The following is a 13,786-nucleotide window of genomic DNA, read 5'->3' on the forward strand; positions in this document are numbered from 1 at the left end:
TACACTAAGGCCTGTTAATAATCAGAATGTTATCTTTCAAAAGAGACCAGGCTCATGCATGTGCTCTAAGTATAAAGTATAGTATTTTGGTTTGCAAAAAAAGTATGCAGTTCTCAAGTTCAAGTAAAGAAAATGTCCACTTTTGGGGGCGCCTGTTAACACTTTCAGAGCCCAAGCTTAACCTTGATTTACCGGTTGAATGCCCACCATCCACTTCAATGTTAGCATTAAAAACATCTAATCTATGATTTAAATTATGGCTATGTGTCTAATCTGCCCGTCGCTTATCAATGACTCGTTTTCCAGTCAACATTGTCGAAGCAGATTGTTTTTTTATCGGTTCATTTTCGTTTTATAGCATTTTGAAAAGCCCTCGTTTTCAAGGAAAATATAAATATTCCATGATAAAAGACATTTACTGGAATATTCTAGAATACACAAAATCACACATAGGGCAAACGCTTGAGATCTCAGCGAATACAACTCTGATTATCCCAAGTTAAAATAGATTCCTTACCTCAGATCAGATGTTCTCCAAAAAGATCATTCCAATTCCTGATCGCCATTCCAAAAATCGATCACGCTTATTGATTGAGTATTGGCTACTGTGAATATATATTCCAGGCTGATTCCCGTCCCGCGATGACTTCCATGTTGAGCAGACAGCTTGCCAGCTCAAGGAGCCAGCTGGCTCCGCATCTACATATCGACTGATCCCAGGTCAGTCTAAGCGACTGACGTGCAGTTACTCAGGGATAGACGATAGGGGGCGCTTTTTTTCATTCTGAGCTGCTGGAGGAGCTGCTGTACCAACGGGAGACTCGGTTGATGAAATATGAAATCAGATAGCTAATAAAAAAAGAAAACGCTAATACACGTCGTGGGCATTCAGGCATTGGACTGATAAAACGTCATATGACGTCATGGGCACTCAAAAAAGTGTTAAGAGGTTAAAACAGGAATGTCCTGCCAGACACCAGTGTTTTACAACAGGAATGTCCTGCCAGAGACCAGTGTTTTACAACAGGAATGACCTAGCAGACACCAGTGTTTTACAACAGGAATGTCCTGCCAGAGACCAGTGTTTTAAAACAGCAGAGAACAAGCTAATCTAAAAGCATCATGAACTGGGTCTGTTTGCCCGGACCTGAGACTGCGGTACAGTCTGCCAGACAGCATGATTTGTCCAATCATTCGTCCAAGAATAACACGTAGGAATTCTGTCCTCCTTTTCCGCTGAATGTCGCTGAATGTCTTCCTTTCCCGCTGAATGTCTTCCTTTTAGGGGTGTAACGGTACACAAAAACCACGGTACGGTACGTAGCTCGGTTTTGAAGTCAAGGTTCGGTACAGGTTTTCGGTACAGTGGGGGGAAAGTTTGGCTTTCCATGTTCCACTCAGGGGTGATGCAGTGTGCAGTAACTAATTGTACTTGGGCTGTCAACGAATATTCTATATTGAAATAAATAATCGACTTGTAATTATTTTTTTAAATAATTATATTAAGATTGTGAAAAAAAACAGCCCCCGGTGGGGCGGTCGTTAGTGGTTAACTCTACAGGAAAGGACAGAGCAGGCTGTTCTTCCTGAGGAGACTCAAGTCCTTCAATGTTTGCAATAGACTGCTGCAGTCATTTTACCAGTCTGTAGTGGCCAGCGTCCTCTTCTATGCTGTGGCATGCTGGGGGGGCTACACCAACTCGAGGGACACCAACAAGCTAAACAAGCTGGTGAGGAAGGCTAGCTCCGTGGTGGGAGTTGAGCTGGTTAGACTAGAGGTGATGGCAGAGAGGGGGATGAGAAGGAAGTTGGCTGCCATCCTGGAGAATCCCTCCCACCCTCTCTACGACAAGCTAGTCAAGATGAGAAGCACGTTCAGCCACAGACTCATACCCCCCCGACACTCAACTAACCGCCTCGGACAGTCCTTCATACCAGCGGCCATCAGGCTTCACAACAGTGGGCAGGGACTGCGGCCAGACATCCAACTAGAACTAATAGGAACCCAAGGAGGACAATAACACTACCGTATGCATACTGCACCTTATGTGAATACTGCACCTTATGTGAATACTGTGATACTGTGAATACTGTATATTTCAGTTAGTTAGATAGTAAATTATAACACTACCTTATGCATACTGCACCTTATGTGACACTGTGAATACTGTATTTTTTCAGTTAGTTAGATAGTAAATTATATTGACTTATTTGTTTACACTGCTTGTGTGGTTTTTACTACCTGTACCCCCCCCCCCATCCCCCATGCTGCTATGATGCCTGAATCTCCCCAAGGGGATCAATAAAGGAATATCTTATCTTATCCTAACATACCGTTGTATTGGGCGGCTGAGTGGCGCAGTGGGCAAGGCGCTCGCCACTAACGCAGGATATGCTGGTATCGAGCCCAGCTCTCGCCGTTGCTACTGGCTTGGCCGGCCGTCATACTAACACAATTGGCAGTGTTAGAGGGTGGGAAAGCCGGTGGGTGGGGATTGGACGTTGTGGACAGCGACTCCTACAGGTTGGTTGGGTGACGCCGGTACGGCGGAAACAGGAAGTATCGGGGGCAGCGTGAGCCTCCCACGTGTTACTCCTCGCCACAGAGTTCGAGCTGTTGCGGTGAAAAGATGCGACAGGCTGCCTCCTCGTGTACCGGAGGGGACACGTGAGGCAAGGCTTCTATCCTCACTACAGCCGACCAGTGGGAGGCATAGTCTAGCAACGTTCAAGACAGGGGAGGGAAGAATTGGAAATACGAAATTGGGATGGGAGAAGAATTGAAAAATGGGGAGAAAAAGTGGATAAAAAAATAAACATATTGTTGTATTCGTTCGGTACACTACACAGCCGTTCGGTACAGTACGGTACACACTGAAACGGTTCGGTTCGGTATGGATACGTGTACCTTTACACCCCTACTTCCTTTCCCGCTGAATGTGTCCTCCTTTCCCGCTGAATGTGTCCTCCTTTCCCGCTGAATGTGTCCTCCTTTCCCGCTGAATGTGTCCTCCTTTCCCGCTGAATGTGTCCTCCTTTCCCACTGAATGTCCTCCTCCTGTGTCTTCCAGAGTAACCGTCAGATCCGGCTCAACGAGCTGCTGAAGGAGCACTCCAATTCGGCTAAACTCATCGTCATGTAAGTCTTGAGTCTATATGAGATGCTGAGTGAGTGAGTGGGTGAGTGAGTGAGTGAATCTTATTCTCAATCTTGATCATTGTATCTTATTCTCCCTCTTGATCATTGTATCTTATTCTCACTCTTGATCATTGTATCTTATTCTCACTCTTGATCATTGTATCTTATTCTCACTCTTGATCATTGTATCTTATTCTCACTCTTGATAATTGTATCTTATTCTCACTCTTGATCATTGTATCTTATTCTCACTCTTGATAATTGTATCTTATTCTAACTCTTGATCATTGTATCTTATTCTCACTCTTGATCATTGTATCTTATTCTCACTCTTGATCATTGTATCTTATTCTAACTCTTGATCATTGTATCTTATTCTCACTCTTGATCATTGTATCTTGTTCTCACTCTTGATCATTGTATCTTATTCTCACTCTTGATAATTGTATCTTATTCTCACTCTTGATCATTGTATCTTATTCTCACTCTTGATAATTGTATATAAATCTCACTCTTGATAATTGTATCTTATTCTCACTCTTGATAATTGTATATAATTCTCACTCTTGGGGCGGTCAGGTGGCATAGCGGAGATTGCGCTCGTCACCAACGCAGGAGACGCTGGGTTCGAGCCCAGCTCTCGGCGTTGCTACCAGCTTGGCTGGTCGTTCATACTAATACAATTGCCAGTATTAGGGGGTGGGAAAGCTGGCGGGTGAGAATCTGGCGTTGTGGACAGCGACGCCTACATGTCGGGTCTCTGCGCTTGCTCAGCGGGGCAGGACTTGGTGGAGATAGCGTGCCCTCCCACGCGTTACACTTCACCAATGAGAGTCCTCGCTGCCAAGTGGAAAGAGCGTCACTGGCTTGACGGCGCACGTCTCGGAGGAAGCGTGCGTTCGACATCAGGACACCCTTGTACCGACTCGTAGGAGAACATGCGAACAACAACCAGGTAGGGGGGGGGGGGGGGGAAATTGGCACAACGACAAAAAATCTGAGAAAAATAGGAGAAGGAGAAGGTAAAAAAAAAATAATAATAATAATAATTCTCACTCTTGATAATTGTATCTTATTCTCACTCTTGATAATTGTCTGTCTCTCCTCTCCGTCTGTCTCTCCTCTCCGTCTGTCTCTCCTCTCTGTCTGTCTCTCCTCTCCGTCTGTCTCTCCTCTCTGTCTGTCTCTCCTCTCTGTCTGTCTCTCCTCTCTGTCTGTCTCTCCTCTCCGTCTGTCTCTCCTCTCTGTCTGTCTCTCCTCTCCGTCTGTCTCTCCTCTCTGTCTGTCTCTCCTCTCCGTCTGTCTCTCCTCTCCGTCTGTCTCTCCTCTCCGTCTGTATCTCCTCTCTGTCTGTCTCTCCTCTCTGTCTGTCTCTCCTCTCCGTCTGTCTCTCCTCTCCGTCTGTCTCTCCTCTCCGTCTGTCTCTCCTCTCCGTCTGTCTCTCCTCTCCGTCTGTCTCTCCTCTCTGTCTGTCTCTCCTCTCTGTCTGTCTCTCCTCTCCGTCTGTCTCTCCTCTCCGTCTGTCTCTCCTCTCCGTCTGTCTCTCCTCTCCGTCTGTCTCTCCTCTCCGTCTGTCTCTCCTCTCCGTCTGTCTCTCCTCTCTGTCTGTCTCTCCTCTCCGTCTGTCTCTCCTCTCCGTCTGTCTCTCCTCTCCGTCTGTCTCTCATCTCTGTCTGTCTCTCCGTCTCTCTCTCCTCTCTGTCTGTCTCTCCGTCTGTCTCTCCTCTCTGTCTGTCTCTCCTCTCCGTCTGTCTCTCCTCTCTGTCTGTCTCTCCTCTCCGTCTGTCTCTCCTCTCCGTCTGTCTCTCCTCTCCGTCTGTCTCTCCTCTCCGTCTGTCTCTCCTCTCCGTCTGTCTCTCCTCTCCGTCTGTCTCTCCTCTCCGTCTGTCTCTCCCCTCTGTCTGTCTCTCCTCTCCGTCTGTCTCTCCTCTCCGTCTGTCTCTCCTCTCCGTCTGTCTCTCCCCTCTGTCTGTCTCTCCTCTCCGTCTGTCTCTCCTCTCCGTCTGTCTCTCCTCTCTGTCTGTCTCTCCTCTCCGTCTGTCTCTCCTCTCCGTCTGTCTCTCCTCTCCTCTCTGTCTGTCTCTCCTCTCCGTCTGTCTCTCCTCTCCGTCTGTCTCTCCTCTCCGTCTGTCTCTCCTCTCCGTCTGTCTCTCCTCTCCGTCTGTCTCTCCTCTCTGTCTGTCTCTCCTCTCTGTCTGTCTCTCCTCTCCGTCTGTCTCTCCTCTCCGTCTGTCTCTCCTCTCCGTCTGTCTCTCCTCTCTGTCTGTCTCTCCTCTCCGTCTGTCTCTCCTCTCTGTCTGTCTCTCCTCTCTGTCTGTCTCTCCTCTCCGTCTGTCTCTCCTCTCCGTCTGTCTCTCCTCTCTGTCTGTCTCTCCTCTCTGTCTGTCTCTCCTCTCCGTCTGTCTCTCCTCTCTGTCTGTCTCTCCTCTCTGTCTGTCTCTCCTCTCCGTCTGTCTCTCCTCTCTGTCTGTCTCTCCTCTCCGTCTGTCTCTCCTCTCCGTCTGTCTCTCCTCTCTGTCTGTCTCTCCTCTCCGTCTGTCTCTCCTCTCCGTCTGTCTCTCCTCTCCGTCTGTCTCTCCTCTCCGTCTGTCTCTCCTCTCTGTCTGTCTCTCCTCTCCGTCTGTCTCTCCTCTCCGTCTGTCTCTCCTCTCCGTCTGTCTCTCCTCTCCGTCTGTCTCTCCTCTCCGTCTGTCTGTCCTCTCCGTCTGTCTCTCCTCTCTGTCTGTCTCTCCTCTCCGTCTGTCTCTCCTCTCCGTCTGTCTGTCTCTCCTCTCCGTCTGTCTCTCTGTCTGTCTGTCTCTCCTCTCCGTCTGTCTCTCCTCTCTGTCTGTCTCTCCTCTCCGTCTGTCTCTCCCCTCCGTCTGTCTCTCCTCTCCGTCTGTCTGTCCTCTCCGCAGGAGCATGCCGCTGGCGAGGAAGGGGACGGTGTCTAGCGCCCTCTACATGTGCTGGCTGGAAACGCTGTCTAGAGACCTGCCCCGTCTAATGCTGGTCCGGGGAAACCAACAGAGTGTCCTCACCTTCTACTCATAACACACACACACACACACACACACACACACACACACACACACACACACACACATATATATGTACACACACGGTACACAAGTACTCAGACATACGGACACACAAACACGCATATAAATATTCTTGTATATACTGTAAATGGACATGCATGCATGCATATGGATACACACACACACGAAAGAAAATGTTTTAACCCGTTCACTACCAGACTACAGAATGGTTACCCCTTTCACTGCCACGCGACAAAGCGTTAACCCTTTCACTACCACACTACAGAAGGTTAACCTTTCACTACCACACTACAGAGCGGTTAACCCTTTGACTGCCACACGACAAAGGGTTAAACCTTTCACTACCACACTACAGAAGGTTAACCTTTCACTACTACCACACTACAGACGTCTGTTGTAGTGTGGTAGTGAAAGGTTAACCTTCTGTAGTGTGGTAGTGAAAGGTTAACATTCTGCAGTGTGGTAGTGAAAGGGTTAAAAGCATAACCGGTATGTCTGAACACCGGTAACACCGACCACCGCGGCAAGCCTAATGTACATGTACACCTGAATACAGGTACTCGCACACAAATGTATGCACACATGCATGCATACACACACACATGCAAATGAACACGAACGCACATACACAGACAAACACATACGTACACATGCATGCATGTAGAACAAATGTGCTCTTGTATTAAATGCACGCACGCACGTTTACAGTGTGTTCCATGTTGAAGGGTTTGATGCAAAAAGTGCAGCATTTTGAAAAATTACTATTAATTTATTCAAGTGTATTTCTCTCACAAATGCACACAGAAGTGTTTGTTGAAAGCGTGTAGACAGAGCATATGAGCACAGCAGCACTGGTGTTCATAAATTATTTAAATAAAAAAAAAAGATAAATAAAGTGTCGTGCAGAAACAGTGTAGCTTAAGAAAACATGTCTTTACAGGAATTTGAGAAAAACTAGTGGGGTTTCGGATCAACACCCATGATTTTTATTTCATTGGTGTTTTTGTATTTTATTTAATTTATTTAGACTGGGCTTTGAATTATTTATTTTCTGAGACAGTAGGAAGGCTGAGAGGGAGACAGAGTAGGGGAGACACAGGAGAGAAGGTTCTTTATTGAGACAGTAGGAAGGCTGAGAGGGAAACACAGGAGAGAAGGTTCTTTATTGAGACAGTAGGAAGGCTGAGAGGGAGACAGAGTAGGGGGGACACAGGAGAGAAGGTTCTTTATTGAGACAGTAGGAAGGCTGAGAGGGAGACAGAGTAGGGGGGACACAGGAGAGAAGGTTCTTTATTGAGACCGTAGGAAGGCTGAGAGGGAAACACAGGAGAGAAGGTTCTTTATTGAGACAGTCGGAAGGCTGAGAGGGAGACAGAGTAGGGGAGAGAAGGTTCTTTATTGAGACAGTACGAAGGCTGAGAGGGAGACAGAGTAGGGGAGACACAGGTGAGAAGGTTCTTTATTGAGACAGTAGGAAGGCTGAGAGGGAGACAGAGTAGGGGAGACACAAGAGAGAAGGTTCTTTATTGAGACAGTAGGAAGGCTGAGAGAGGGACAGAGTAGGGGATACACAGGAGAGAAGGTTCTTTATTGAGACAGTAGAAAGGCTGAGAGGGAGACAGAGTAGGGGAGACACAAGAGAGAAGGTTCTTTATTGAGACAGTAGGAAGGCTGAGAGAGAGACAGAGTAGGGGAGACACAAGAGAGAAGGTTCTTTATTGAGACAGTAGGAAGGCTGAGAGAGAGACAGAGTAGGGGAGACACAGGAGAGAAGGTTCTTTATTGAGACAGTAGGAAGGCTGAGAGGGAGACAGAGTAGGGGAGACACAGGAGAGAAGGTTCTTTATTGAGACAGTAGGAAGGCTGAGAGGGAGACAGAGTAGGGGAGACACAGGAGAGAAGGTTCTTTATTGAGACAGTAGGAAGGCTGAGAGGGAGACAGTAGAGGAGACACAGGAGAGAAGGTTCTTTATTGAGACAGTACGAAGGCTGAGAGGGAGACAGAGTAGGGGAGACACAGGAGAGAAGGTTTTTTATTGAGACAGTAGGAAGGCTGAGAGGGAGACAGAGTAGAGGAGACACAGGAGAGAAGGTTCTTTATTGAGACAGTAGGAAGGCTGAGAGGGAGACAGAGTAGAGGAGACACAGGAGAGAAGGTTCTTTATTGAGACAGTAGGAAGGCTGAGAGGGAGACACAGTAGGAGAGACACGAAAGAGATGGTTCTTTATTGAGACAGTAGGAAGGCTAAGAGGGATACAGAGTAGGGGAGACACAGGAAAGATTGATTGGTTGATTGATTGATTGAAAATTGTATTAACAGATTGCAGAATGGGTAGAGTATGGCTCAATACACACAATTGTTAAGGGGATGCAGACCAGAAAAATACTTTCGTCTTGTTTACATCAGGGTCCCCCATTTTCAATTCATAATAACATTTATGACATACAAGATATACAAATATACAGTACTTATTGAGACAGTAGGAAGGCTGAGAGAGGGACAGAGTAGGGGAGACACAGGGGAGAAGGTTCTTTATTGAGACAGTAGGAAGGCTGAGAGAGAGACAGAGTAGGGGAGACACAGGAGAGAAGGTTCTTTATTGAGACAGTAGGAAGGCTGAGAGGGAGACAGAGTAGAGGAGACACAAGAGAGAAGGTTCTTTATTGAGACAGTAGGAAGGCTGAGAGGGAGACAGAGTAGGGGAGACACAGGAGAGAAGGTTATTTATTGAGACAGTAGGAAGGCTGAGAGAGGGACAGAGTAGGGGAGACACAGGAGAGAAGGTTCTTTATTGAGACAGTAGGAAGGCTGAGAGAGGGACAGAGTAGGGGAGACACAGGAGAGAAGGTTCTTTATTGAGACAGTAGGAAGGCTGAGAGAGGGACAGAGTAGGGGAGACACAGGAGAGAAGGTTCTTTATTGAGACAGTAGGAAGGCTGAGAGAGGGACAGAGTAGGGGAGACACAGGAGAGAAGGTCCTTTATTGAGACAGTACGAAGGCTGAGAGGGAGACAGAGTAGAGGAGACACAGGAGAGAAGGTTCTTTATTGAGACAGTAGGAAGGCTGAGAGGGAGACAGAGTAGGGGAGACACGGGAGAGAAGGTTCTTTATTGCGACAGTAGGAAGGCTGAGAGGGAGACAGAGTAGGGGAGACACAGGAGAGAAGGTTCTTTATTGAGACAGTAGGAAGGCTGAGAGGGAGACAGAGTAGGGGAGACACAGGAGAGAAGGTTCTTTATTGAGACAGTAGGAAGGCTGAGAGGGAGACAGAGTAGGGGAGACACAGGAGAGAAGGTTCTTTATTGAGACAGTAGGAAGGCTGAGAGGGAGACAGAGTAGAGGAGACAAAGAAGAGAAGGTTCTTTATTGAGACAGTAGGAAGGCTGGGAGAGGGAGACAGAGTAGAGGAGACACAGGAGAGAAGGTTCTTTATTGAGACAGTAGGAAGGCTGGGAGAGGGACAGACAGTGTTAGGGTGGCGTCTGGTTTTGAACCCAAGAGCAGAACACAAGGCAGAGGAGAATGAGGTGGTTTAGGAGGTTTAATTCAGGTACCATGCAGACAGGGGTTAGAATGACTGGAATGTGCTAAAGGAGAGAGGAAGGTCACTCCATGTGATTCCCAGGGAGAGTCCAGGCTGGTGGTGTCTCGGCGTGAGACGCAGACCGGGAGCGTGCAATCCTACACACAGAGAGACAAGGTTAGGGCAGGTCAGGTATGGAGACAGAGCAAGCAACAGTTAGGAGTCCTAGTACCAAGGCAGGTGAAGCAACACTCGAACCAGGAAGGCAGGTCTCATATCCAGGCCTGGTGATGATCTGACGAGTCTCAGGTGTGCAGGTTGATCCAGGGAGACAGCATGTGGAAGCAGGGACCGGAAGCTGCCCATATAAGGGCGTGGAAGCCTGCTGCCAGGCAGGTGACAGAGAGGCTGTGGTTGTAACAGACAGAGTAGAGGAGACACAGGAGAGAAGGTTCTTTATTGAGACAGTAGGAAGGCTGAGAGGGAGACAGCGTAGGGGAGACACAGGAGAGAAGGTTCTTTATTGAGACAATAGGAAGGCTGAGAGGGAGATACAGTAGGAGAGACTAATAGGCTACTCTTATAAATATATAATGTAATAGGTATCTCAACATGAGCACACAGAGTCACAGTATACTGTGAGTGGGTTTCATTGGCCGACGTAGCAGCAGTGCAGAGATATTCCATTCTAAAGTGGAGAGAGGCTCCCCCTTTTGACCAATCAGAGAAGTGCAAAGAAAATGCCATTGGAATAAGCACGGCATTGAGTGGTTATTTAGTGGTTAGTCTACAGTAGTCCAGTTGCCAGACTGTCTTCAATGAGGACCAAATACAGTCGATTAAATCACTAAAAGTGTGTATAATTCCAATGGAATTTCCTTTTTTTGGAGAACAATTCAAACTAAAGAATTTGTGGTAAAAGATCTCACACATTGTAGCTTTATACAGATATTAGACAAAATGTGAGCAAAACTTCACCCATATACCACCTATTGGTAAATTGTAGTAATTGCCCTTTAATAGATACCCCTTGATCCACATAGTGTTCTTTTATTGAGTCAATTTAAGTAACATATTAATAGAGATAAATAGCATTTATAGGATGAGTTTTTTTATTTATTATTATTAGTGTGTGATAAACACAATATTAACTTAAGTCTTTTTCTACCCTCGCTAATCTTTTGAAAGAGTATAATTCTGGAATCTGTGTCTGTTTTATAAATGAATCGATATTTCATAAAGGCATGTGGAAAGAATTGCTTGAAAGAATGTCTTGTCACGTTGTTTTGTATGTTCTTATGTTAAAATACTAACAAACATTGTTTGTTGTTGTCTCAAGGCCACAAGGCGCTTCACTGTGTTTCAGAATAAATATATTTCATGAAATAAAAGCTCTGCAGTGGAGTGAAAAAAGTATTTTATTTTTAATGTATTTATTTGTATTTAAATGTATGGACAGTTTTACAGTCATGACTGACATGGTAAAACATATTAAACACTTTTCAGACAACCGACACGCATCACAACAATCACATATAAAGCAAAAGAGGGGAAATAAAAGTAAATAAAATGAATTATTCATGGCCATGGTATAAGTGGGATAATGCCCATTGAGGTCGGAATTGTTGAGTCCTGTGTCATTGGTCATCATCCCTTACTTAATTTGCCTTAAAAAATTCACCCCATGATGTTAGGAAGGAACTTCACCCCATGATGTTAGGAAGGAACTTTGTATTACATTTAGTCATTTAGCTGTCTTCTTATCTATACACTGAGTCTAACTGGTACAGAATTGGGAGGATGGTAAATGGCTGCTTTTTTATATAGCGCTTTTTATCCAAAGCACTTTACAATTTGTTACTCACATTTTACCCATTCACTCACACATTGACACACTGACGGCAGAGGCAACCATGCAAGGTGCCAACCTGCTTAGGGGTTAAGTGTCTTGCTCAAGGACACATCGACACGCTGCCCGGGAGGAGCGGGAATCGAAACGGGAACCTCCGGATTGCCAGACGACTGCTCTACCTCCCGAGCCACTGTTGCCCCCGAGGAGAGGAGAGAGCACTAAAGCTGGGGCACTGAGGCCATAGCTAAACATCCTCCCAGCAAGCAGCGACCCAAGAGACATCCTTCTCTATACTGCCACATCTCACTACAGTGACTTGTTTACAGTTTATTATCTAAAAGGAAAACACAGACACAATGTTGTCCACCAGCTAGGTGTAAAATCACATTTCATAAGACAGAAAATGTGCCTGTTTGTGTTTGTGCTGAGAATCTGAGATAGACAAATAATTGTGCTAGAGACGTACCTGTTCTAAAGTACAGCAAGTAGATGTACTTGTTCTAAAGTACAGCAAGGAGACTTACTTGTTCTAAAGTGCTGCAAGGAGAGGTACTTGTTCTAAAGTACAGCAAGGAGACTTACTTGTTCTAAAGTACTGCAAGGAGACTTACTTGTTCTAAAGTACAGCAAGGAGACTTACTTGTTCTAAAGTGCTGCAAGGAGAGGTACTTGTTCTAAAGTACAGCAAGGAGACTTACTTGTTCTAAAGTACAGCAAGGAGACTTACTTGTTCTAAAGTGCTGCAAGGAGAGGTACTTGTTCTAAAGTACAGCAAGGAGACTTACTTGTTCTAAAGTACTGCAAGGAGACTTACTTGTTCTAAAGTACAGCAAGGAGACTTACTTGTTCTAAAGTGCTGCAAGGAGAGGTACTTGTTCTAAAGTACAGCAAGGAGACTTACTTGTTCTAAAGTACTGCAAGGAGAGGTACTTGTTCTAAAGTACAGCAAGGAGACTTACTTGTTCTAAAGTACAGCAAGGAGACTTACTTGTTCTAAAGTGCTGCAAGGAGAGGTACTTGTTCTAAAGTACTGCAAGGAGACTTACTTGTTCTAAAGTGCTGCAAGGAGAGGTACTTGTTCTAAAGTACAGCAAGGAGACTTACTTGTTCTAAAGTACTGCAAGGAGACTTACTTGTTCTAAAGTACAGCAAGGAGACTTACTTGTTCTAAAGTGCTGCAAGGAGAGGTACTTGTTCTAAAGTACAGCAAGGAGACTTACTTGTTCTAAAGTACTGCAAGGAGAGGTACTTGTTCTAAAGTACAGCAAGGAGACTTACTTGTTCTAAAGTACAGCAAGGAGACTTACTTGTTCTAAAGTACTGCAAGGAGAGGTACTTGTTCTAAAGTACAGCAAGGAGACTTACTTGTTCTAAAGTACAGCAAGTAGATGTACTTGTTCTAAAGTACAGCAAGGAGACTTACTTGTTCTAAAGTACAGCAAGGAGACTTACTTGTTCTAAAGTGCTGCAAGGAGAGGTACTTGTTCTAAAGTACAGCAAGGAGACTTACTTGTTCTAAAGTACAGCAAGGAGACTTACTTGTTCTAAAGTACTGCAAGGAGACTTACTTGTTCTAAAGTACAGCAAGGAGACTTACTTGTTCTAAAGTACAGCAAGGAGACTTACTTGTTCTAAAGTACAGCAAGGAGACTTACTTGTTCTAAAGTACAGCAAGGAGACTTACTTGTTCTAAAGTGCTGCAAGGAGAGGTACTTGTTCTAAAGTACAGCAAGGAGACTTACTTGTTCTAAAGTACTGCAAGGAGAGGTACTTGTTCTAAAGTACAGCAAGGAGACTTACTTGTTCTAAAGTACAGCAAGTAGATGTACTTGTTCTAAAGTACAGCAAGGAGACTTACTTGTTCTAAAGTACAGCAAGGAGACTTACTTGTTCTAAAGTGCTGCAAGGAGAGGTACTTGTTCTAAAGTACAGCAAGGAGACTTACTTGTTCTAAAGTACAGCAAGGAGACTTACTTGTTCTAAAGTACTGCAAGGAGACTTACTTGTTCTAAAGTACAGCAAGGAGACTTACTTGTTCTAAAGTACTGCAAGGAGACTTACTTGTTCTAAAGTACAGCAAGGAGACTTACTTGTTCTAAAGTGCTGCAAGGAGAGGTACTTGTTCTAAAGTACAGCAAGGAGACTTACTTGTTCTAAAGTACAGCAAGGAGACTTACTTGTTCTAAAGTACTGCAAGGAGACTTACTTGTTCTAAAGTACAGCAAGGA

At 45.4% G+C, this 13,786-nt stretch overlaps 1 protein-coding gene across 1 annotated transcript in view; it reads left to right on the forward strand.

Annotated features, from left to right (window-relative positions):
• Nucleotides 1–6,172, forward strand: part of LOC311235686 (solute carrier family 12 member 2) — a gene marked incomplete at its 3' end in the record, with an annotated part of 117,418 nt that extends 111,246 nt beyond the window's left edge. Inside the window, 2 exon segments of the mRNA XM_084323154.1 lie at nucleotides 3,072–3,139; nucleotides 6,037–6,172. Of these exon segments, the coding sequence (XP_084179280.1) occupies nucleotides 3,072–3,139; nucleotides 6,037–6,172 (204 nt within the window).
• Between the last annotated feature and the right edge of the window lie 7,614 nt (nucleotides 6,173–13,786).

This window comes from Notolepis coatsorum (assembly GCF_963971535.1).
Source record: "Notolepis coatsorum genome assembly, chromosome: 10".
NCBI classification, from domain to species: domain Eukaryota; kingdom Metazoa; phylum Chordata; class Actinopteri; order Aulopiformes; family Paralepididae; genus Notolepis; species Notolepis coatsorum.